This window comes from Zeugodacus cucurbitae, chromosome 2, assembly GCF_028554725.1.
Source record: "Zeugodacus cucurbitae isolate PBARC_wt_2022May chromosome 2, idZeuCucr1.2, whole genome shotgun sequence".
In the NCBI taxonomy this organism is placed as follows: domain Eukaryota; kingdom Metazoa; phylum Arthropoda; class Insecta; order Diptera; family Tephritidae; genus Zeugodacus; species Zeugodacus cucurbitae.
Genome location: NC_071667.1, coordinates 71,673,556 through 71,700,643, shown reverse-complemented (window position 1 = coordinate 71,700,643; position 27,088 = coordinate 71,673,556). Strand labels below are relative to the sequence as shown.

General features: G+C 34.2%; 2 protein-coding genes across 2 annotated transcripts in view; both read right to left on the bottom strand.

The window, feature by feature from the left end:
- Positions 1-27,088, bottom strand: part of LOC105209219 (mucin-19) — a 109,522-nt gene that overhangs the window by 42,025 nt on the left and 40,409 nt on the right. The window contains exon 2 of the mRNA XM_054229699.1: positions 5,424-5,528. Coding sequence (XP_054085674.1) covers positions 5,424-5,528 — 105 coding nt within the window. The remainder of the gene's footprint in view (positions 1-5,423; positions 5,529-27,088) is intronic.
- On the bottom strand, positions 24,111-25,895 carry LOC128921624 (tigger transposable element-derived protein 6-like). The gene is made up of 2 exons (XM_054229737.1): positions 24,564-25,895; positions 24,111-24,510 (listed from the first exon to the last, which is right to left on the bottom strand). The coding sequence occupies exons 1-2, from the start codon at positions 25,641-25,643 to the stop codon at positions 24,388-24,390; spliced, it is 1,203 nt and encodes a 400-aa protein (XP_054085712.1). The 5' UTR covers positions 25,644-25,895; the 3' UTR covers positions 24,111-24,387.

Below are 27,088 nucleotides of genomic sequence, written 5' to 3'. Positions count from 1 at the left end.
ATTTATGTCGTGGTTTTTTTTTGGTATTATTATATATTTTTTGATGGAGGTTTTGAAAAAAATATCGAGAAAAAAATTAATTTTTTGAGAAAACAATTTTTTTTTGGTCTACAGATTGATATATTAGTACTAATTTAAAGAAATATTTGATTTCAAAAAATTTTAATTCGATTAGGAATTTATTCTATCAAAAGTGAGAAAGGTGCTTAGAGTTAAGGATTCCAGTAGCTGTTTTGACTGGAAATTTCCCAAAATATTGATAAATAAGTCACAATTTGTTTGTTTTAAAGTTTTTATGAGTTTTAAAGGTTTTCTATATATTTCGATGTTTTCGATATTTTTCGATGTTTTCGATATTTTTCGATGTTTTTTCTTGTATGTATTTCTAGGTGCTTCTATGAGTTTATATGCATCTCCAAGCCTTTCTATGTACTTTTATGCCTTCATATATACTTCTATGTTTATTACCTCTTTCATTATTGACAATCAAAACTAGGTTTCCATATTATTTGCAGCAGCATAAAAAATCACCAAACAATTTTAAACAGACATAACAAAAACATCACAAAGAAAGTTTGTTGATGTCAAATGTCAGTCACACACAGGTGGTACATAATTCATTTATTGAATGAATGACTTAAGAGCTTAGCTAAGTCGTCTTCACGGCTTGCTCAATTTTTTAAACGCATCTCCACAGAAATATCTACATATGAACCACTTACTATAATGTTCTACGTATGTATTTGTTTGAGTTCTTTCTTTTACAGACAAACACTTCAGTCACAACTCAAACTGCAGATATTATTGCTGTTGTTGTTGCATGTAGTTTCTGTTATTTTCCTCAATCTATTTATTTAATTTTATGTGCAGTGCTAATGAGAATTCTAAGAACCTGTGTAAGTACTTGACATAAAGAATTGATGGAGTTAAATCTTCTGCCATAAAGTGTGTACGAAACTGGCATCAAATAAAAAACAAAACAGAGAAAAAAGTACTAAACACTTCCTGAAACTAACGCTTTACATGCGATATTGTTTGTGTTGTTGTTGTGGAAAAATGGAATATGGGTCAATAGTTACGTCGTAAAGTACGTGGAGGTGGCTTTTGAGTCCATTAAAAAGATGTTAAACACACAAAGCGGCAGCGATGGCGGCAAAAATAAAGAAAGGAAAAAACGTTGAAGACGAACGTGTTTTGGCTGAGTATAGACATTTGGGGAAATTTTTAGAGAAATATGCAGATATTAAACGGTATAATAGAAATATGAATTTTTTCGATATTTGTTATTTATCGAATTTTGTGTTATCGATGTCGATATTTCGTGTTAGCGAAGTACTTAATAGGATATTTTTAAAAATCGTTACATTAATATTTTTATTTATACATTTGGCAGCATTATATTTGCCGTAATCGATAACAGTTGATCAAGAAACATTAATCGAAATCGAATTTTTATCGATAACTTTTATCCAAATGTTTAATTTGCCGTTATATAATATGTACGCCTTTTTCTATTAAATTTTTGATCGATAAATAGTAATCGAAACCGATTTTTATCGATAACATAAATGCGAAATTTTAATTTACCGTTAACAACATATGCACGACTCTTTCTATGCAATTGGGAACCATGTTGCAATCATTGTAATCCAAATTAGACAGTATTTTTCATGTAGTTTAATGCATCTTTTTCATCTAAACTTTAATTGTTGTTGTTATTGTAATTCGAATACTTTATTACAACTTTAATGCCTATTGACCGACATTTTCGTGGTGATGCCTGAGAATTGCGCTTGAGCATTGACTTGTTATTCGAATCGAAAAGCAATAAATAAAATGAGGCTGTAAGTCATAAAGTGCAACAACAACAGCAACAACCTGAAGTTATTGGTAATTCCCTGTTGGAATGAGTAATTAAAATCGTTGAACGCTTGTTGTTTTCTTTTTATTTTAATTCTGAAATTTCTCTTATTTTTATTATTTTATTTTGATTGTTATTTCTGTTCAGCTTGCCTCACATGGCATTCTAATCAATTTTAATTTCTTTCTCAAAGACTTATGGGTTATGTGAAAGTCCACCATTTGACGGTCATAACTCAATTTACAACTACAAGTAGAAAAAACGAATGAATGACTAAATAACTGAAATTGACTAGAAATCGTACGAGACTTAATCTGCAGCTGTTAGTGTGTAAGGTCTACAAGTGTCGAACTGACTGAATGAAGATTTCGCCTGAAGACCGTTAAATATTTTAAATGCTGCTTATGGGAGGTGTAAACGCCTCACAGGCAAACAGCCAAAGGGCGACTGCAACACCAACAACAGAAACAACACAACAACAACAGGCCTTAATAGTCAGACATTTGGTTGGCGGAAATGAATGAAAATTAGAAGCTTTTGTTTATGATGGAAACTAGTAAATAAATAGCTAGCAAAGTGCAATAACAACAACAACAACACAGCGAGTAGGACTAACTAGTATGCATATATCCTCAGTATTGGCTTAGAAATGTTGAAACCGCAAAACGCCATAAAAACCAACTCACATGTGTATGTATGTATGTGTGTGCGACTGCCTGCATTTGCATGCGTGTGTTTTTGTTGTTGTTTTGCGCACGGCATGCAGGTGAATAGGCGTTGCAGCCTTTCAAAAGGTGCGCTGACCCTGCGTGGCTTGCAACCACAATCTCACACTCAGCCGCCGCTACCGCCGCCGGCACCGCCACAGCCTGCAGCTTGCTTTGTGGCTTGCCGCACTGGAGCAAACACCATAATGGCTGTCATTTTGATTTGATTTATTTTTGGGGCGATTTTTTGTTTTTGTTTCTTTCTGGTGTTTTGAAATTTATTTTCGTTAGTGTATTCTCCAACAACTACATAGACAAGTGCGGGCAGACTATTTACTTGTTTGAGTAAAGCAATCTGTTTATTTATTTATTTGGTTGCTCACTCACATTTATACATATATATTCGTAACTATATTATATATATTTATGTGTGTAAATTTTAACGGTAAACATACATATTTAACTAAAGAAAGAAGCGGAATTTTTTTAAATATTTTTTTTTTAATTTTTCAAATAAATATTATTTATTTTTTTAATAATAATTTTTTAAATAAAATATTATTTAATTTTTTTAAATTTAGAAATTTTTTTAAATTAAATTTTAAGCAAATTAATTTTTTTTTGTAAACATTTTGAATTAATTTTTATAAAATTATTATTTTTATTATAATAAAAAAATATTTTTTTTAACAGTAAACATTTTTAAATTTTTTTTAAGATTATTTATAATTTTTTTAATTAAGATTCAAAAAATATATTTTTTTAATTTTTTGAAAATAATTTTTACTAAATTTTTTGTATTTATTCACAGTAAACATTTTTAATTTTTTATTTTAATTTACAATTTTTTAATTAATTTTCAGACAATATTATTTCCTTTTTAAATTTTTTTTAAATTATTTTTTATAAAAATTAATTATTTTTTTTTACGTTTTATAAATTAATAAAAAATATTTTTTACAAAATTTATGTATTTATTGTGTTATGGGGTTTTTTTGTATATTATTTTTGGCATATTTTAAGTACTGAAAATATTATATAAATACTATAGCTTTTCTTTAATATTATCACACTTTTCGGCAAAACAATTTTCAACTGGTACATGCCTCTGTATTAATTTGCACCGCTTAAATGAATTCGCGTCAATCAAATGAATTTTGCTGAATTTCTTTATAAATAAATTGATGCAAAAATTTAACGCAAATGGCATCAATTGAATTTACGCACAATGAAATTCGCATTCAATGTCAATGACTAGCAGCAAAGTAAAAACAAAAAAACACAAATTGGCTGAGCGCACAGACGCATCCCTTCTACACACGGCCAGAGCCACCCCAAATTAAGCAGACTGTGCAAAATGTGCCACCGCGGCCGAGGAGGGCAGAACTGCAACAGATTTTTTGGCACCGCACTTTAAATGAGGCAAATACGCTTAATTAAGTAAAAGAATACATTGACCCCACAGTTACAGCGCTCCGAACACAAACACAATTTGGCAATCTATTATCTTGTGTGACTAATGACAGCTGATAGTGATTTGTCAAATGTGACAGCAAAACAGAAACTAACATTTGAACTGTCAAACTATTGAATTAGCCAGAGCTATTGACAGTAATGACAGAGCGCAAATAAAATAAATACAAATAAAAATAGAAACTAGTATTGTGGCTTAATTTGCGATTTTAGGCGCTAAACCCGCATATGTTTGTATCTATTTGGAGAGCTTAGAGTAGTCCCTGTTGAGGGTTGTCTATTGATATTGTATTCTAATGTTTGTTGTTGTTGCTGGTACCGTTAACAGCACTATAAGTCTAGTGATATTAGTATTGCTCTTAATGGTGTCAGCAGACACATAAAAATACCCCAACTTCGGGAGAATTACCTAAATGCACTACCAAACTGCTTTATTTCGCAAACCACCGTTAAAATGCCATAGGAAAATCAATTTGTTTTTATTGCCTGTAACGCCAAAAGCGTGTCAAGGGTCACTCGAGTTTGCAGCACGCTGGCAAAGGCACCCTATACACTCCCGCATATGCAGTTATTGACCCCTTACAACGGAGAGCGCGGCGCATGAGTAGGCGGAAACTGCATGTTGCCCGGCGTCTGTGCGCATTTTTGCCTCTAATATGCGGCACATTAATGGATAATTCTTTTTAATTTGCCAGCTGGAAAACAATAAACGCAGTGACAAGTCCTTTTGTTTTATATGCTTATATATATTTAGTGAGAGTTGGAGTGACCAATGTGTGTGTGTCTAATGCTGAGGGGAGCGCTGACAGGTGCACCCTCAAGCCTTAGTCGCCTCACTAACAACACCCTCATTTCCAAAGGTTTTGTTTAAGGGGAAAAATTCTAGGAATTTGCTGGAAATTCGAAATGTGTCGCAAAGTCTGAAGTGGCTGGTTCAGGCAGTAATTTTGCTTATCACGTCACATATGTGCAGTTTTTCGGTACTACTATAGTACTGGAGTTACAAAATACATGCCACCGGCAATATTATATACCATATTTGCGCTATATTTCTGATAATTTTTGCCCTCTAATCTTTGTCTACACATTTATTGCCTTCACAAATGTCATGCTCTACTGTTTGCTTTATACTTCTAATTGTTTCATTACTCATATTGCTTTCTCCTCATTATTTGTATTATTTTTATGGTAGCCACTGACATCAACTGACATTATTATTATTAAATAGCTGCTACTCAATATTTTTTTTTACTCTTTTTGGCCTATATTTCATGTCTTCTTAACAGTTGTTATTTATTGTAATCATTAACATTTGTTTATATTCGCAATTTATTGCCTCATATTAATCAATTTGTATATAAATATATTTGCAATTCACTTACCGGCTTGTGCTAACAATGGCAATAATATGAATGCCACTGCCACTGAGACAGCCAACATGTCGAGCCCCAGTGGACTCGAACCTTTTCTGGTCATCTTGCAATATCCTGGAATTAAAAAAAGTGAAATCTATTATTAGTTGAGGTTAAAAAAATTAAAATGTAAAGAGAAAGTTGACATTACCGTTGTAAGTAATAATAAGTAATGTATAAAAAATAGGTGACAAATAAAAATTAAGAAAGAATAGAAAAAAAATCAAATATATAATTTTTATATTTTCAAAATTTTATTACAATCAAATACTGATTAGAAAGTATTTATCTACTTCAAAACTCAAAGAATGTATAATATTTTGGGTACCAAAAGAAACTAATTTAGTATGATTTCTTTACAAATGACATCATTTACAATTCTCAACCATTACATATAATTTCGAAGAATCTCAAGTAAGCGGGTTTAGCTGCAAAGTTTGTTTAAAAAATTTATTACTAAGATTTGAGCATATATAACTAGTTTATATTTTCCTTTATTTAAGCTTCGTGTAATCGTTAATTTTTCCATAACCATATTTTGTATATAAGACTAATCCATTATATGAAATATTTTCTATATTTTTCTACTATTATTTTAATTTTTTCTTCTACAAAATTTCCTGTTTGTGACATTCAAATTACCCTGATAGCTTAGCTTTCACTTGATACATTTCATAAATGCGCCAAAATGTAGGCAACACTTTTGAAATAACCAGCCAAAAACATATTTCTGCCTTGAAATTACAATATTTTTCGAAAAAATATGAAACAAAGCGAAGTAGTTATAATAAAAATATCGTAATTATAACAAAAAAAATCGCCAACCACCCCCATTCAACTTGAACAGAACAAAAAAAAGCCTCAAACCCTGTGCGTACGCTGCCAATTTGCACCCCTGCAAATGTCTATAAAATCATATTGTAAGCTAAACACCAATTGTTTGCTCACAAATTGCGTAAACAAAAGCAATTTAAAATGCAAAAGCAAAACACAAAACTCGAGAAGAAAAAAACATTTAAACAAAAAAGTGTTGATTGTGGTTTTCAGCTCATTTGTAAGACATTTGGCACTGTGTGTGTTTGTTTTTTTGTTTTCTTTCTTGTTTTTTTCTGTTATGTAAACAAAACGCGCCGGAAGCGCTTTTGACAAGCTTGTAACGCTTAATGCGCCCTGAAATATGTTTATTCCTGTTTGTTTTGAGCCCTTAAGGGGTTTTTGTTTGCGCTGGCTTATGCAATTTTTAATCGATTCGATTTCGATTGTAATTGTTTTTTTGTAAAAAAAATGAAATTTTTGAATTGGTGGATTAAAATATTTTGTTTGTCTGCTAACAATGGCAATTGCTTATTATTTTGAGTACTTTGTTGAGTGTATTAATAGCTTTAGGGTTACCACTGAGGTTGTGCGGAAACAACCCTGTTGACAGATGGTTCTGTTTTTAGTAAAATATTCGCGGAAAATATGAATAGGGATTTATTGTTTTCTGGGTTGCCACAGAGGCTAATATTTGAGATAATTTTTTTTAACTCGTAAATTTTTTTTTTTTTTTACTCTACAAAATCCAAACATAAATCCAACAATATAAAAATATTAACCAGAACCTTCTACCACAAAAAATACACGCTCAACCGTCCGGCCTAACACTGAAACCCAAAAAAATATATATATTTTATAGCTCCAACTAATGCATGTGGGCGGAGGATTATAGAGCAGTGAGATTGCAATATTTCGTTTTAATAAATTCCCCAGAGATGCAACACGTGACTAGTATCAAATTACAATCACATATAACGGTATAAACACACACCTACAAACCTGCAATTATATAAGTACATTTACCACCGCCGTATGTGCTAAAACTCACGTCTACACCGCCACCAGTACCAGCTGGAGGGTTGTTTTCAGGCTGACCCACCATTTTTTTGTGGCTTAGTAAAAATAAAGTGCAATATCTTCTAATATAATTGGCTTCGGTTTGTTGCCTGTATTATAACGGCACTTACGCTATTAGAAGTTATTTCTTTAACCATTAAAAGTTTATGAGTTTAAGATGTGTATAAATTACTTGTGTATCCATACGATACGCCGGTAATATGTAATTTGAGCGCTTGGTTGTATAATTTAATGGTAGTAGGGGAGTTTTGCATTTTGTCAGAAATGTTGAAGATTTTTTGGTTAGACAGAGTAAATAGTACTTATTATTATTTTTATTTATTTATTAACTCACTTCAAAGAAACAAAAAAAGATTTTTCTTAAACTCGACTTTATTGACTATTTTAGTGTCTAAATTATATATTTATAAATTATATTACGATCGTATATAAAATATTAGTAATTTTACTAACTAACTCACTTCAATATTTAACATTTTTTCATAAACTCGAGTTTATTGACTATTTTGGTGTTTAAATTATATCTTTATGAATTGTGTTACAACGTTTAATAAAATATTAGCAAATTTGTTTACTAAGGCACTTCGATATTTATATTAAAAATTTCGTAAACTCGAGTTTATGAACCAATTTGGTGGTTAGCATTAAACACGACTCATAAACACGTAGTTTACTGTAGTAATATATGTATGTAACTAATCTTAAACATCAATTTAAACCCTTAGACACTTCAAAAAGTCAATTAGATATTTTTTGGTTAATCAGAAGTCATAAACTCGAGTTTGTGGCGCTCTAGTATAAATCACAGGTGAAGAGTTTATGTGAAGTTTCTTTGAATCGCATACAAACAGAGTTTAAATAGTACAAATTTGAAGCAGCGAGCGTTCAACTCGCTAATATTTGGTAATTTCTTCTAAAATTACAACTAAATTAAGCTAATGAAACAACTAACTTCAAAACAACTAGACTGAGTTAAGTTAATAAAGGTGTAGTTAACAAATACTATTTTTTTTTAATAAGAAATAGCACTAACTGGCATTAAGTACACACTGCACCTGCAGTAATAATCAATTTGGAAAGCAATAATTCATCGAAATTTGTAATTTGTGATTCAACCCAGTTGTGGTTTTCCGCATAGGTTATAAATCCCTCTATTCGGTTGCCTACTGACATCATTTGTCACAGTTTGACAGTTTAATAAAGCCGCAAATGAGGTGTTAAGCGACAATAAAAAACAGCTATAACAGCAACAATAGCAATTTGCAAGCGCTGCCACACTGTGGCAAGAATGAACACACTCAACAAATTGGAAAATCAAATCAGCGTTGTATGTTAATATTTCATATTTAATATGTCACGCTGACTATTTGTATAACCTACAACAACAATAACAACAATATAAATAATAATGTTAATAACAGTGGCAACTGCTTGGCAAGCAATTGGGAGCGCTTAGTGCCACAAGAGTCCGGTGCATAAAGCATCCATCAGCATTAGCTCCCGGTGGCAGCACACGCGCTTGGCAGCGGCACCGTTTAGCGGCTGCTGAGGTCGATAATTCGATTTGTGCCAAATGTAAGTGTAGAAATGCCATTTACTTGCTACAAACATGTGTGTATGTGTGTGTGTGCTACAGGCTACAGCGCGCAAATGGAAATGAAGAAGCTACTACTGTGGCTGCCGCTGCGCAGCGCTGTGTGTGATGACCTCGACGCGCCGCACAGCGCTATGTAATTGCAAATTGCACCGTTAAGCGACCAAATTATAGTCAATAATAAAAAGAACTTGCCACACAGCCACAGCACAACAAATAAAAAATGGAAAGAAATGGCGATAAGCGCGTGTGTGAGGCAGCAAACGCCAATCATTTCGCGTATGTAAAATAGCCGCGGGATGCGCATGCATGAAAGCAGCGGTGGAAGAAATGAAGGCAATGGAATGCCGAGTGCTTGGTAAAAGAACATTGAAGAAGTTTACCAACAAGCCAGCTAGGCTACAACAACAGTAAGCACAATAAGCACACACGCCAAAGCAGTAAATTGGCAAGGCAAGAGGTTAGGTCAGGCACGCATGCGCAGAACGTAAACGCGCTACCCATACACACACACACCTGTGGCAAGTGTGGCAGCAAAGAATAGTGACAAAAAAATGCTGTGTAGCAAAAGAATTTAGTAGCAAATCATCTTTGTTAGTAGCTGGAAAAGTAGCTGCTGCATCATGCATGTTGCGGTGCGCTGATTTTGTGGCAATGTGGTTAATTGTAAACTTTCTACACAGCTGGCGGCAAAGAAAGCCCACCAATAACATTTATACTTTTTTCATTAGCAATTTAGACACTCGTATTTATAATCTTATCTAGCAATTAAGCTTGTTGCATTGTCGCGCTGCAACTGCGCGCGTTGTAAAAAAAAATGACTTGTGAATGCAACAAAATGAAATAATGGAAAAAATCAACAACTGCGTAACACATTCTTTTGCATTTCTTTTGTTTCAATATGCCACAAGTGCTTGGTAATCACACGCGCTGCAGTTGCCACAAGCCAGTGTATACCTTTTTTGACTATTAATCTGTAATCGCGTGTCATTAAGCGCGCGCTGCTTTTTGAACACCTTGCTTTCTACTAGATTTCCTACATTTTTTCTGAATTTTTTGTGCGCTTTTTTGTGTTCTTTTTTGTAATCTTTTGTTTTTTTTTTTGTAATCTTCCTTTTTTTCTAGCACTGCACTACTGTTCAAATCGATTATCGCTGGAATTTTGATGCGGCGGCTTCATGTACAGCCGCAGCTAATTAAATTCTTTAATTGCTTTCACGCTATTGTCGGTCACTGTGTCTTACCGCAATCAATACTGGCGATAATCTTGATTTTGAATTACTTTGTGTGCTGCGTTATTTGAATTTGGAATGGTTGGTAAAAGTTCACAGAATACTAGATTATTCTGGTACTAATTTCAGTGTATTCTAGGTGTCTTTTTGAGGTTAAATCGGTAGATTAGTTATATTAAAATAGAATAAGCGCCAATGAATTTAAAATAAATATAAATGTAATATGCAAATTAGTTAGAAAATATCAAAATAATTATTTTCAAACATAATAATCGAGGCACTTTTGAAAAATTTGCATTTTTCTTGGATACTTGCTTTAGGCTGGGTACATAGTAAAGCGCAGTAGCAGCACAAATGAATATTTATGAGTAATTACATATAAAATATTAAAATAAAATTAATCAAGTGATTCCATCACATAAATGATTAAAGTCTGTGGGTACTTTACTGTGTTTATCTTTGCTTTCTGGCATTTTCAGCAAAGATTTTCAGTTGAATGTTGTGTGTTATATATATAAAAATTTATAAAATAGAGACAAAATATTTGTATAATTTGCCATATAGTCTCATGCTGAGTACACAGTGAAGCGTTGAGCGAAGTGCTCATTCACATAAAGCACGAAGCTAATAAGCAATATTTGAATCTCTGAGTAATATCTTGTGAATTAGAGATGGATTTGAATCAAGATAGTACTAGTATGCAAAAAAAAAAATCTAAAAGAAATAGTAAAAGTAATTGAATTATATAATTCAAAAATGTGTTTAGAACTTATTACAAAATTTTTGAACTATGTATGTTTGTAATGAATAAACTCAAAAACTACTGTGCCGATTACAAAAAATCTTTCACCATTTGCTAGAATCTCAACTTTCGTGAAATAGTTCCCAGGTGAGCGTATAAAAAGACTCCGTGATGGACTTATCTTAATAAGAAACTGAAAGTCGTCTTGCAAGTCATTCTCTTCGCATCGCAGAGAGTCGAGTAACAAGCGCTTCCAGCTGCTTGCTGAACAAAATTTCAAAACCTCCCAAGTACACGTTTGAGGGTCGAGTATGGAGCGTGCGCAGCGGCTTGAAGAACAAAATATTAGAAATATACAAGCTCACACTAGAGAGTCGAACTCTGAGCGTTCCCAACGCCTTCATAATCAGAGAGAAAGATAACGGACATCAAAGGCTTGACCCGTGCGAAGCCGAAGCGGTCTGCTGGTTTTATAATAAAAATCCGGTATTTTTAGGTTATATGTGAATTTGTACTAATATCCCCAAACTACGCGCCACTATGTGCTTAGCCTAAGGCTTAAATGAAGCAAATTTGTCAGTTTTGAACAATTTATTTCGCATTTATAATCATTTTTTAAATTTCCCTTGTCTCCTCTGTCTCTCTCTGCACCTTTGGGCATCTAGTACACTTCCTCTATCTCTTAAATCTCTTTTGTGCAGAACATTAATGTGAGTATATTCCTCTATCTTATTTATATGCTCAGCGAAAACATCTGAAAATTATTATTTTTTCCTCAAATAAATTGACCACTCGAATCCCAGCAGACTGCAATCCATTAAAATCACTACCAAAAGCTACCAAAAACGAAAGAAAAAACAAAATAAAATTGTGAAAAATCTGCATTTAATCCCCAAAGTGCTGCATAGCACGCACTTATCTAACGAGTGCATCAATCAAGTGCGTGCAACAAATTGCAATTTAATGCGCTTACACAAATGCAAATGCACCACGTGCAACATATAGATGCATCTAAGTATGCATGCAACAGCAGCGACTTGTGTGGTGTGAATTTGGCGAGTGCTTATGTAAAGCACTGCTATACTGGCTGGCAACTATCGATTGCGCGAAGATCAAGATCGGCGCTGCTGAAAAGCGATTAGAACACGCAGGGCTGACACACGCACGCACGCACTGTGCGAAATGTGAAGCATGCGTGCTTGTTGCAAGGCATGAGTGCATATTGCTGCAACATATAGGAGTACAAATGTATATGCATATGTGTGGCATGCATGTAAGTGCCGTGCGATACTTTGTTGCATGCGGTGAGGTGTGAAAAGCAGTCGTTGAGCCATACAATGCCAGGATATGGTTGTATATGACGGAACGCTGTGAAGGGTGTAAAAGTGGAGCACAAGAGCAGCAAAAGAGAAATGGAGATTTATAAGCAAACATGCCACATGCAACATACATATATACCTGCAACATACATAAGTCATGCTTAAAGCACCGTAAAATGCTGACGAGCATGCCACAATGCCTGGGATTTGCGATTGGAAATAAATATTTCTCACAGTCTTCGATGTGGCCAAAAGGGAATATAAAATTTAAATGCAGAAAAATGTGCTATTTACATGCGGACGCAAGTATATATATACAGGCATTATATATATGTATATAGCATACAAGTTATGCCACAACAGGACTTGTTGCCACACTCATGCTTTATGCCGCCTTAGCGCTTATTTGCGGTGGTCACGATGTTGCAAGTTGCCACAATGCAACATCGCCGCTTGTGTTCACATTAATATATGTACATAATAAATACAGTCAGGTTTGTATGTGTGTGTTGCAAATGCCGCTGCCGCTTGTAAGCATGCGTAAGCGTTGCAGTGGGTAACTTGCAACAGTGCGGCAATTTGTAGTCAACAACCGTTGTGGGGAATGTGTTTGGACTTTTTGGTGTTGTTTTTGGTTTAGTTGTTGTTGTTTTCGCTAAGTTGTTGTTGTTTTTATTTTGTTGTATTTTTTTTTTTGGTTTATTTGTTATTGTTTAAGGTTTTTGTTGTTATTTTATGTTTCATTGTTGTTGTTTTTTCGTTCAGTTGTTATTGCTTTTCTTCTTTTAGTTCTTGTTCTTGCGTTTAGAACACACACGCATGCAAAAAGTGCACGATAAATATTTGTGCTGTTGCAGGTGAGCCATAGAGCCAATGCGTGCCACAACGGCCAGTAGTAAGTGCGTCAGGGTGGGCTCCACAGCCTTTTGTAAGCCTATGGAGTTGCTTTTCGTGCACAAACACAAATATATGTACATATTTATATGGCATCGATGATTGCGGCGAACGCATATGAAATGTGCAACAACAATGTGGCAAGCACAAACAATGCTGCCACAGGGAAATGCAATACTTTAAGGTTGCAACCAGCGCACATTCAACACAAAATGCTTGTGTTTGTGCGCAATCTTTGTTGTTGCCACTACCATTGTTGCATGTTGCACAAATGCGCACGGCTGCTGGGCAGCTTTGTATGCTGTTGCAAGTATTTTTTATTTTTATTTTTTTACTTTTCATTGCTTGCAACTTACTGCCGTCTGACCAAAAAGCACACACAACAAGTCCACGTCGCTGTTGCACATAAAAGTGGTTTTGTGGATACCACACACGCACATACTTAAGTAGAGGCATGTTGCACTTAAGCGCTTTTGTATGTTGGTCGACATTTTGGTCACTGCCACTGTCACTGACACACGATCAAGGTTGTTGTTTTTCACTATTATAGCCAAGTTAAGTCAAGGGTATTGCTGCCACATTTCTTCATCTACTTGCCGGAGAAGGGAGAAGAGATCTGTCATTTTATTTTATTTAATTTTTTGTTTTTGTTTTTTCGTTCATTCCTGCCTCTTTATGGGCACGCACGTTCAATTGCCTCGGTATGTGGCATGCCATATTAAATACCATTTTCGTGCATTTATTACATTCATTTGTGGCAAGTTCGAAACAATTTTAATTTCTTCTTAGTTTCCGCTGTCATTTGTGGCATGCCACCCTTCTTTGGCAGCCAACAAACAAAATTTGATATCCTTTTGCCACGCTTACATACAAGCCGAATATCAGCGCGTTTTGTTTTTTTGGCTTACACGCAAATAACTTGCAACATTTATAATGCCATTGCCACTTTTGGTACGAATGGCATATGAATTTTCCGTTCCGCTTTGTTGCAGCTTCCTTATGCGTGGCCACAACCACTTTTGGTTGCCAACGGAAAAATCATAAATTGTTTTATGACAACAAAAACAATAACAAAAACAACAAAAAACAACAACAACTACAGGAAAGCATAGAAAACAAGTTTGCCGTCGCTTATGTCTACGCACTGATCGTGCCAGTGTTGCATGTGTTTATTGTTGTTGTGACTGTTGCAATTGCCGTTTCGGTTGTTCTACAACAAACCGTGACCGTGTCCATTCGCCCGCTGTGCTGTTGACTTGGCATACGCACTGCCAAATTTGGTTCTAACCCACATATTTACATAGCGCGCTCAAGGCAGCATAAGTAGAAATGAGTGAGAGAGAAAAGAAGAAAAAATAGAAAATATGTAATATTGCAACAATAGCAACAACAACTATATTATTAAAGTCAAATATGTTGCAATGCCACTCTAATCGCTTTGGACAGCAACAATACCAACAATAGCAACAATCTAATAATAACAACAATTACTTCCTTAGTATGGTGTTGCTTGCAACGGAGCAATTGTGGCAAGTATGTATATATAGCGACTTGGTATGGAAGTTTGCAGCTGATGACTGCCATCACACAGTCATATGTAGATATATATATTTATGTATATTATATATATTATGTGTGTTGTGCCTGCCTCAATTTGACATAATTGATCAACGAGTCTGTGGCAGCAACGGCAGCTCTGTGCAACTTGTGGAAAATCGCCCACCGGCACCCAAATGGTCAATGCAACGGGCAGCACTTTGGTTGTTGTAGAAACATATACTAACATATATATAGAATAGCGGTACAGGTAAAAGCCACTACCATTGTAGAGTCGTCATGGACTCAAAGTTTATTGAACGCAAAATGTTTTTATAATTATTTTTATTTATTACTTATTATTATTTTTTACTTAATTTTCATTTAGTTCATCTAAATTCAATTAAATTATTTTTTAATCTATTTAATTTATATTCACTTTTTAATTTATATAATTTTATTTTATTTTATTTTATTTTAATTTATTTTATTTTATTTTATTTTAATTTATTTTATTTTATTTTAATTTATTTAATTTAATTTAATTTTATTTTATTTTAATTTATTTTGTTTTATTTTAATTTATTTAATTTTATTTTATTTTATTTATATTTTATTTTATTTTATTTTATTTTATTTTATTTTATTTTATTTTATTTTATTTTATTTTATTTTATTTTAAATTATTTTATTTTATTTTATTTTAATTTATTTTATTTTATTTCATTTTATTCTATTTTATTTTATTTTATTTTATTTTATTTTATTTTATTTTAATTTATTTTATTTTATTTTATTTTATTTTATTTTATTATATTTTAATTTAATTTATTTTATTTTATTTTATTTTTAATTTTATTTATTTTTATTTTTTAATTTTTTTATATATTTTTTCAAGTTTCATTTACCGCTTCCTAACATCCATGAAATTGAGTCCAGTTATTTTCGCTTGTATTGCAATCCCGTCATAGTTGGTCCCCTTTATATGTCAATTCACAATGCGACAATTTCCAATATTTCTGCTGCAACATGTCTTTTATTTGGCTCTCCTACTCATTTGTAGCAACTGCAACCCTGTTTTGGTCATCTTAATCCCCTATAGAGTTAATGGCTTCCTCGTAAGTGGCCAAGTTGTACATTTGATTTGGTTTCGGTATTGCACGTGATTCATTGAAGATGCAAGCATCGTGACAAAGTCGGTAGTCTCTTGACAATTAAATGCAGCTGCAGTTAAGGTGAGCGTTTTTAAAGGAAAAAAATATTGTTTTTTTTGGATTTTTTCGGATCTGAGTTAATCGTGAGTTGCACGAATATCTCAAATATTTTAGGGCATTTTTAAGTCTACCACTTGTTTGGTATACTGAATGACATAGAAGCAGACAATTGTTAATTTTCTGGATATTATTTCAACAATTGATTTTCGAACACCGAAATTTCGAATTTCCGAATTTTTTTAAATATATTTTTGTGAGATTTTTTTTTTTTTGGAAAAATTTGCATAATCATACATAAATATGGTATGCCACATATATTAATATAATTGTTGCAAGTCTTTAAAGCCTAAACTAATTTGCGGTCCGTGGGCTGTCAGCTGCCAATATTGGCGATTGACAATTTCTTTAGCGCTCAGCCGTATTTACAGTACAGTAAGTGTGAACAGCACAACACATTTGTACATGAAAACATGAATCAAGGTGTTGCATGCCACAAACACACACTTTACCGTATGCCTACATTTTTAGCTATTTTCCTACTCATATGAGTTCATTCTATTTTTTCTTCTTCTTCATCTGCTGCTGCTGCTGCTTCTTCTTCCATCACATTATATCGTCGGCATGTGGCAAATTCATCTGCACGTTGTTTGCGAACATAACGGTACACAAGTTAACTATTTATTAAGTTGAACCACGTTTGTCTAAGCAAATTGTCTGCAACACGAAGTGCTGCTACTGCCGCCGCTGCGGTTTGTTGCAACTCGAGTTGCATGCACGCCATTTGTAGCGGCAGCCACAATTGCTGCTGTTTATGTTACATGTGCACTGCATTACATGACACACATCATCATACAGATTTGCCATAGTTATTTCTAAGGTAACAGCAATAACACCAACAACAACAACCCTCTAGCAACAACTCAACTCGCCGAGATCTTCATCAAGCAACCAAAGCGGCTCGGGCTACATTTTTGTCACTGCAGCGCCTCCCCCAGTCGATAAAAGCCACTAAAAGCAACAACACCAACAATATATTGCAATAAACAATAACAATAACAACAACCTGCTATGAGTAGCAGTCGGTCGCTTGCCACATCTAATGCAAGTTGATCTATTACCTTGCATTGTTATTGTTGTCGGTGTTGTTGCTGCTGCTGCTGTTGCTGAGTCCACTCAATTGTTCTTATTTGCGCTACTGCCACTGCCTACCAATGCCACGCCAACAGCGCGAACGTGTCGATCATGTATGGCATGAAAAATGCGGAAGCACAACACAATTGGCACAAGTGTGGCTGCTGCACGGCGACGCTGCCTTCATCAAGAGGGCGGCGTCGCGGCAGGCGCGTTAGAATTTGTTGTTTGAGGTGCCACTTCTGGCACTCGAGTGTGCAAACAACGTCGCGCTAGCAAGTTATCTCACAGATTTGTTTGCTATTGTTGTTGTTGTTGTGTGTGTTGCACGTTTTGGCACTGCGTCGTTACTTGATGCTACAAACGTCAGAGAGTGGCTTTACACTGACAACGTTGGCATTGGGACGCCTCTGCACCCTAACTAACTCGACAAGCTGCGGTCTGCCAACGTCCATGAGGCCACAAGGCAAGTAGGCAGCTGAGACCAGCCTGCTGCACCTCTAACGTCTAATAAGCGTACAAGTATTTTGCTATTATTTGCACTCCCGCTAGCTGCGAGGCTCTCAGCAGCTGACTAGCTGCCTACCCGCCTACCTGCCTTCCAAACTGCCTAACTGGCTAACTGCGACTTAGAGTTGCAGCATTGTTTATGTTGCAGCATCGCTGCTTGTCTTATTCGCGGTTACTGCCAATTTATCCGGAGGCACTTTTGGATTGGTCGTGTGTAATTTTTTTTTCACATACACTCGGATTTCATATATGTATATATATGTATGTCTATATCTATTTGTGCGTTGGCAGAACTGGTTCCTCTGCGCCTTAACGCTATTATCCGCTAAGTTCACTACACCTGCTTCCTATATAAATTGCTTAAAATGCTTCGTCTTTCACACCACTGTTCGATATTTATATTTTATATTTATTTTTATGCCCCAAAACACACATCTCCAGCCATTTATTGTTGAATAAACTAATTTCATTTGAAATATAGTGTTTTCAAGGATGCAGTTCAGTTTTGCTTCCTAACGAGTTCATTAACCGTTGTTGATTTTAGTAAATATTTGTTTATGGATATTTTACGCTTCTTACTTCCTGTCTTGCGCGCAAATCGTTTATTTTTATTGATGAAATCTATTTGTTTGCTTCGCAAATTGTTTTGTCTATAATTTATCGATTACTTGCGTAATTTGTAGTCATTAGTGTGAAGCGCATGAAATATTCATTATAAGTTCAAACACCAAAGAGATGAATATGTGGAAGAGAAGGAGCAGAAACTTAATGATAATTGAAAAATAAAAACAATAATAACAAATATATAAATATATTTTTTTTAATTTTTAAAATATTTTTCTGCCTCAAAAGTCTCTAGAATTTTTGATATTCAAAAATATTTGGTTTATAAAAAATTTTGAAAATTTTATTTGAATTAAAAAAAAAATATTTTAAAATCTTTATGCAATCGCTCTGACTCTTCTACAAAACTGCTACAACTACAACTCTTCTACAAAATCTAAGCTCAATAATAACAAGCAGTCAGTAAAACTCGCTCTTTCACTATTTGAAATCGATAATAATCGAAAGTTATGCCAAAAAGTTTGTAGTATCTGTCTGAAAAACGACATTGTTCGAATCATTTACGAAGTATTTGAAAAATTTTCACATAAAATAATATTTTTAAGATCTCTAAATTGTTACCAGATTCTTCCTAACCTCTATTATGCGCAATTAACAGAATTTGATTCTTCTTTTAGTGACTTTATATCATACATATCAAAATTTGCCGAAGGTATTATTATTTTTTCAGCCAAAAAGTACTTTTTAAATATCTAAGAAATAGCGGCACCTAGCGGGAAATTATATTTTAGATTTTCAAAATCATAATATTGTACAGTTGTTTACCGAGATATTGATATTTTGACTAAGTGATATACAAATATTATTCTTTGAGCCAGGAAACTGCTTTTTAATTATTTAGCAACAGCGCAATCTAGCGGAAAATCATATTTTATATTTCACGAATGTTGAAAATCATAATATCGCATATTTGTTTAACGAAACATTGACTAAGGTAACGAGTAAAACGAATTAATATTTAATATCCGTTCTTTTCATAATTTTAAAACTCCATAGAAGTGAAGTTCAGATTGTTTAACTTCATATCCATTCTATAGCCGTCATAAAACAGTGATTGCTCAGCACTTTTTGGCTTATAATTCTTATTTTTAAGTCAGAAAAAGCTTTATTAAATGAAAAGGTATGGAAATTGGTTCTCATAACCACACTTTTATTTAAAAAACTACAAAAAATGGTGAAAAAATTTAGAAAAACTGTAGATAATAAATGAAAAAAAAAACGAATGATGAATCCCATTCAAATTCCATAATCACCATTTATTGTGTGTCATATAAAGCTGATTACGGCATTTCAACTTCAAAATCTTAACTGATGGTTATCACACTTAATTATAAGCAAGAATACTAAGCAGCAGCAGCACAACATACATATAGAATAGTATGATGTGAACAGTTGAGGCTAAGGCAACAACGCACGTGTGAATGAATCACGCCGTGGTGAGCGTCAAGTGTGTGGCAAAGTCAATCAAGCAATTAGTCAAACAGTTTTTTTTTATTTTGTTTTAAATTATTTTGTTTAAAAAAATAAATATATAACGTAAAGACAAATGCGCAGCAGCCATATAAATACTTCAGTTAAAAATATATTTATTTTTTATTTATTTATATATATGTGAAATATTTCCATCATCATCAACTACAAATAGATGAGCCAGCTTCACAGCTTATAAGACTACTCTTAAGACATCTTCTAAGTCGTCTTCTAACACGTACACACACAAGCCTAGACCTCACCAAATATACAAAACTGGCAGCCATAAAAGTGTACCATTAATCGAAAATACTCAACAGTCATTATATAATGACATCACACTTTATAAATGAAACAGTTTTCGCACAGGTGTAGGCAAGCAAAAAAAAAAAACACAGCAAAAAAGCAACAACAACAAAGGCAAGCATCATCAATTAAAATGAAAAAAGTAGGAATTTGCATGGAATTTCCGTGTAATTTACACACAAAATATATTATAAAAACCACAAACGAACAACAACAACAAATATTTAACAATATGTGTACAAATAGCTATATGCTGCTCTGGAATGCGCGCTAAAACAATAAAAACTAAATAAAAATTTGTTGGGTGAAAAAAAGGTAGAAAAAAAATCGCAGCCAATGTGTGACTCGTCGCTGCTTTAAATATAAATAAATCGCATTAAATTACATATCAGACTGTGGAGACTCAGTTTCAGACTCAGAAGCGCAGTGACGCCAATGGCAAGCGTTCTTTTCCCAAACTATTATATCTCCACATACAAACATATATACATACCGACGCGTATGAGTAATCATATTAATGAGTTTTTATTGAAAATATTTTCGCTTGGCACAAGCAGCCACCGTACATTATTAGTACGCACAGCATTGCGCGCATGCGCAAACACACTACATTTCCAGCATGACTATGTAGGCGTTTGTAGTTGTTGCTGTTGTTGTTGTGTCGTGTTCTAGTTATGTAAAAGCGTTACCTTTTGCAGCCGACAGCCCTGCACTAATTTCAATTGTACGCATGTTGTTGAACCCTAAGAACCTACGAAAGTGTGGTGTGCTTTTTCCACCCAATTATATTTAGCATATTTGCTGTGTTCTTTAGGCAGCTCACGTTTTGTGGCAGAGCGCTGAAATTTGCATATGACAAATTGGCCACTTGTTGCCACTGTGCTTTGGTTACACTGTGTGCACATATATTTCTACTTTTTTCTAGCCTTTGTTGGCGCTCTTGTTGCTGCTGCCGTTTTGGTAGTCTCAGTAAATTGCTACAAAATTACCATAAACCCGAATTGCCTTTTTAGTGCACGCGCTTGTTTTAGTTTAGTTGTCCAGCTGGTTGGCTGACAGTGAACCAGTTGATTTTTTAAATAAGAAAGTTGCTCGGTTTTTTTTAGTTTTTTTTACCTCAGTCTCAACGAGCAATTAGCATGTGTGGGAGTTTTGAAGATGAAGATGAAGTATTTGTATGAAACTCCTCAGTTTTAGAGCACTTTTAAAAGACATAGTTATTATTATTGTTTCTCGGAGTAGATTTTGATTTAAAGCTAGAAAATTATTTTTATAAAATAAAAATTTAATTTCTGAATAATTCTAAAATTTAATTTTTTCGTTTGGTGGCAACTCTATTTTCAAAATATGACAAAATTACGAATTTTCTGATAGCATATCCTATATTTCTTATATTTCGTTTAGAATTTGTAAAAAAAATTTAAGGTATAGTTTTTGCTATAGGTGGCAACACTATATAAAATCGAGAAAATTCAAGAAAATTCAAATTATAAAAAAATAATCTACCTAAGTTCTGCTAAGAAAGCATTTATTTAATAAAATAAATACATATATCTTTCTTAACATAAAAATGACATAACTCAAGATCACAAAAAATTAGTAACATAAGCAGACAAATCAACCGTTGCAAGCCATATCGCAAAAAATATATTATAACGGTATTTTTAAAGAAAATGCCCTGGATTTCTTCAGATTATATCCCTTTTGCAAGAGTTTAAGTACTTTTTTTACAATTTTTTACAATTTCATATTAGTTGACTTAGGACGTTCTTCAAATAAATGAGTGCTATACGATTTTAAAATTCAAAAATCTAAAGCACTTCATTATCCCCAAAAGTGAACCCTGTAACATGTTCAAGCTCACTTCGAGACCACTTAAGGTTGACCATAAAAAGTCAATACTCCAAAGAAACCTACCACATAAGTAAATAAGTCTGTCTGAGAGTACCGAACAGTTATGAGAACATACAGTATGCATAAGCACAAATCTATGCGGTGCTATGCCCAACTGAAGGTATGTTCGCTAGTAAAATGTTTGGCATACGTGCTAGCTAGGCTAAGCCCGCAACCCATTCGGTTAGTAACCGGCCAGCTTCTGTCACATTATTTGCTTATTTATTTACTTTTTCGCATGCTATGCACGTTTTTGTCGCGTTTGCCAGCAAACATGCGGACGCGAACAAGCGGTAAACAAAAATAAATAAAATGAAATCAAAAATAAAATAAAAGTAAATGAACTTATATGAAATGCTGCAAAATGCAAATTTATTTTAATTTTTCTGAGTTGTTTTTTTGCGCAAGAGTTGACTAGAAGTGAGTGTATGTATCAGTGTGTAGGTATAAGTATAGGTGGAAATATACTCACAATTGACATTCCATAACTATAAATACTTATCGATTTTGTTGTTAATTTTTGGTTTTTATATAAGAAAGTAGTAGTAGCTGGAACACATGTATATATTATATAAGATCTATGATATGGGTTTCAATATTATTGGGAACTTGGGTTTTCTGAAAAAATAAATCTATTAAATGGCACTATATGGCTTTTTAATTCACTAGAATAGTCAAGCGTAGTAAGAAAGGAAAAGTAATATTAAACAACTTATAATGAACAGCTGTTTAAATTAATTTTTTAAATGTTGCCACTTATTTTTTATTTTTATTGTAATATTTATGAACGTAAATATTTATTTTCAGAATTCTTAATTTTTATGCAACGTTTTTAAACAGTAAAAATTTTAAGATTTTTTTTTGGAATAGTGTTGCCACTTAATTATAAAAAAAATTATATTTATTTTTTAGTCTTTCTAATAGCTTGAAAACATAAAAAAAAATATTTTTTTATTTTTTATTAATATTTAACATTTTTGTTGAGCGAGTTGCCACCATTTTACATTTTTAAAGAAATTTTGAAAAAAAATAGCAGAAATAGTTTAATATATTTTACTAAAATTAATAATTTCTTTAAGAAACAGTCTTATTATAATTCAATATTAGAAAAAACACAAAAAAAATTAAGCTTTTAAAGCGTTGCCACTTGGCTTTTCATAATAATTTTTTATAAACTTATTGCATTTAATTTTTTAAATAATTTTTAAAATCATGAGGTGGTATTTATAGGTATATTGTACTAAAATCGCATGCTTTTGAATTAGCGTTGCCACCTATATGAAATTAAAAAAAATTTAAAATTCCCATAAAACTATTTAATTTTATTTTTGCATAAAATGTTCGATCATTTTAAAATTTTGAAGCCTATAAACGCCTTAAACTTCCTTAAAGCTGCGAAATTCCTCCACCAACCAACTATTAGTCATTGTCAATCGCAGGCATAGTTGTGACAACCGTTAGTCATCGGCACTTAAGAAATGCAGACACTTCATGCAACTCGTTTAATTTCCGTATACTTAAGTGCTTACACGCCAGCGCATCTTCAAATGTGCTTTCTAAGAAGTGTCAAACAAGTTTATAAGGAAACTTATACAAGCTGGCCCAAAGGTGTCCTGTGTCCAAGCGCGGCCACATAAATTTCGCAGAATTGCCGCTCACGACATAAGAATGCGCAATGCAAACGCATGAGTGTGTGTTTGTGTGTGCGTAAGGTATGACAGCTACAACAACCACAACAACGACACTTGTGGGAGCCAAAGGAAGAAAGCGCCTGAAGAGGCACATCAATGCGCAATCGGCACCAGCCACAACCAGGAAATGCCAATCAATATGCGCGAGAATAGAAGAAAATAGACGAAAAAGCGTGCGGCGCGCAAATAAGCAGTAAAAAAGAAGAAGTAGAAGAAGAACATGCCGCGTCAACACCGCAGGGCGTTGAGAAAAAATAAGAAGAAAATTAAAAGTAAAATCAGCTAAGCGCACCGCGTCCTTACATGAGAGAGGAGAGCGCGGGCGCGCGCGGCATAAGCAACGCAGAGGATGTGTCTAGTGTAACTTCACCCAGGCTACGTGCAAATTAAATACAGTAGATATCGGTTATATGCAATTGTTATAATGCAAAAAAAAATTTGCATACAGGCGGTAATTGCAAACAAGCGGTATTCGCTTATATGCAAAATATATGCATATACACAATCAATTCGATGTAAACAAAAAATAGCACACAAGAAATAGAATATATAAACTTATTCAGTTTTAATAAAAATTATATTTCACTTCAGTCAATTCATTTAATTTGAAAATTGTTAAGATTTACTTAAAAAATCTGTTATTTTCTTCTGGCATTTCTGTTTTTCAGAACTCTCTAGGATTAAATTTTCAATATCTTCAAAAGCCTCTAAGGGATCTATATTGTTATGACAAAAATAGTCACGCAGCGAATCTAAGCTTAGCAAGGCATTTTTCGTTGAGGGGTGTTTAATACAAGCCTCAGATTGCGCGAACACTTCCTCATCTTCAGTAGAATTTTGATTGACGGCCAATACGTCCGCAACAATATCCTCGTCCGACATGGTTCAAAAGCAGACAAGTTCATTATCGCATTGAATGTATTCATTATCGAGTGTGCACCATTCATAGTTTTCGCCTTCTGTGGCTGCAATCTCATCTGTAATGAATTGAATGTTGTCAATGCCTGCCTGAAATGAACAATTTTATTTTAAATTTGTACCATCTTTAACACGAAATTTACCTTTTTGAAACAATTACTAATTGTTTGCTGCTTAACAAGGTTCCAAGCGCGATTTGCATAATTGATACCATCCAAAATAGTGAGCGATTTCAGGAATTCAACTATAGATAAGCCCTTCTCCAACGCACAAATTTGTTTTTTTATTAGTATTTGTCGATATTCCATTTTAAAGGAGTGGATGATACCTTGATCAAGTGGCTGTATAAGGGCAGTTGTATTTGGTGGCAAAAATTCAATCGTAATGTTTGAGAATTTCTCATCTGTATTGTGGCAAGGAGCATTATCAACAATCAAACATATCTGCTTGTTATCTTTTTCAAGATTTTGATTGAGATCTATTAGAATCTTTTTCCAAATAACACTCGTCATCCAAGCACTTCTATTATTATAATATGGCAGCGGTAGCTGTTTTCCTTTAAAAGACCGTGGTTTAGCCGACTTTCCAATGCAATATGCACGTTTATACGTGCCGGTTGCATTGCATAGAAACAGAAATGTGAGGCGTTGCTTTTGAGTTTTGAATCCCTTTGGATTCTCATACTTGCCTTTGTAACTTCCATTTGGCAACGCCTTGTAGTACAGCCCGGTTTCATCGGCATTAAATATACAATCCGGCGAAAATTTTTCAATAATATGAGGCAAACGGTTAGTAGTGAAAACTTCTGCACTTGTTGCGTTATTTTCGCCAGCTTCTCCGTAAATCTTGGAGAAGTTAAGGGCATTTCGCCCGCACCAACGCTGCAACCAACTACGGTCTGGCACATAACTTTCGTTTAATTTTAACGCAAATTCCTGTGCTTTAGAAAGCAAGACAGGTCCGGTAACAATTCCATTTTGGGACCGGATTTGGTTAAACCAGGACAACAAGGTTCTGTCCAAATTCACGTGTGCGCCTTTCCTATCCCGTTTCCTATTGGGATTTGTTATGGCGCGGATTTTGTTCTCTTGGATTTGAATGCGCGATATAGTGCTTAAGCTAACTTTATATTTAGCAGCAATGGTTTTTCGGTCTTTGGAAGTCTTTAAATCGTTTAAAACCGCAATTTTTTGTTTCGCTGTTAACACAACACGACGCGACATTGTAACAAGTGTAACACAAAATCATATGTTTGACAATCGATAAATCGATAGAATAAATTTAGTGTTTCAGTGTTGGAAAATTTGCTTAAAACAGATTAAAATTTGTACGTAACGATTCAATTTTGCTGAAATTTTTTTGCATAAATGCGATATTTGCTTATAAACGATTTGCATTCAAACAACCAAATTCATATAATAAAACGTTCTATAATGCGTTGAAATATGAAAATTTTGCATATAACCAAAATTTGCATACAAGCGGTTCGTCATATAACCGATATCTACTGTATTGCATATAAATGCGCGCGGTGAGCTAAGATTTTTTTCAGCGTTCTCTTTTTTACATTATATCATGCTTTGCTAGGAGTGAGTGTTGCTGCGGCGGATGTGTGGTGGCGGCGTCTGCTTCAAGTTGCCGCCGCTCACTCAAGTAGAAGGTGCTGATAGTGATGGAGGAGCCACTCAAGCGCTTTGACAGGGGCGCAGAGCCGCAGCGCGCACACGGAAAGCAGATGTGTGTGTTGCCTGCATGCTGAGCGCGCTGTTGGGCGCGGGTGGCGCGCAAGTCGCACTGTAACTTACATACGCGCGCTTGTATGTAGCAGTCAGAGCCGACAATAAAAAACGGTTTGCAGCAATAAAATCAAACAAATCACATACAAATAGCGGCAATCTCGCACACGAGTAACATGACTGTCAACTTGAGTTGCCTTTGCGTTGCACCGCAAACGGCCGATGGGACGCGACGCGGAAATGCAAGTGGCAGCAACAAGGAGCGCGCGCACACACTCACTGTATGGAATAGAGCGAAAAAAATAAGAGAAAAATTGAGTTGGCAAAAAGTAGTTAGGAAAATGGCCAGCGGCGGCGAAAATTGAAGGTGACAATGGTAAGCAAGTGACGCGGTGCAGCAAGGGTTGGCGGCCGTAGTGTGCAGTTGATGGGCGCAGTCATTCTGGCAGTCAGCACTAAAAGCAACTGAGGAAGAGTGCAGCAAAATATATGCGAAAATGCAAAAGTAAGAGTTGACAACAACAACAATAACAAAAGTAACAGCAAGAAGAGTGTATGTATGGCAAAATGCACAACAAAACCAATCAGCGCGGCAGTCAGGTTGACAAAGGCATCAACAAGCGTTGCAGCGGCGAAGGTGTAGCGCGGTAGCTTGCATATTTGCGCTTACATATGTTGTACATGCAGAGAACTTACAACATAGAGAAGGTGCAGGTTCGACAGCGACTGAAATTGAAATCTGAAAGAAGTGTACTAGGGAATTTACCACGCTGCTGGGAAACTCACCTCATGAAAAGTTAACAGCGATTTCAGTTTTAGCATAGGGAATTCTGTAAAACGAGAAATCGCTGGCACATGAAATAATCATGTGATATTATTATTCAATTTTAATTAAATTTTCATTTCTTTTTATTTTAAGTTATTTTATAAAA

Bases quoted from the DNA above. Each gene is read 5' to 3' on its own strand.
- LOC128921624 (XM_054229737.1), bottom strand. From the start codon at position 25,643: ATGTCGCGTCGTGTTGTGTTAACAGCGAAACAAAAAATTGCGGTTTTA. The intron at 24,511-24,563 runs GTAAATTTCGTG...TGTTCATTTCAG, and splicing joins TTAGTAATTGTTTCAAAAAG to GCAGGCATTGACAACATTCA.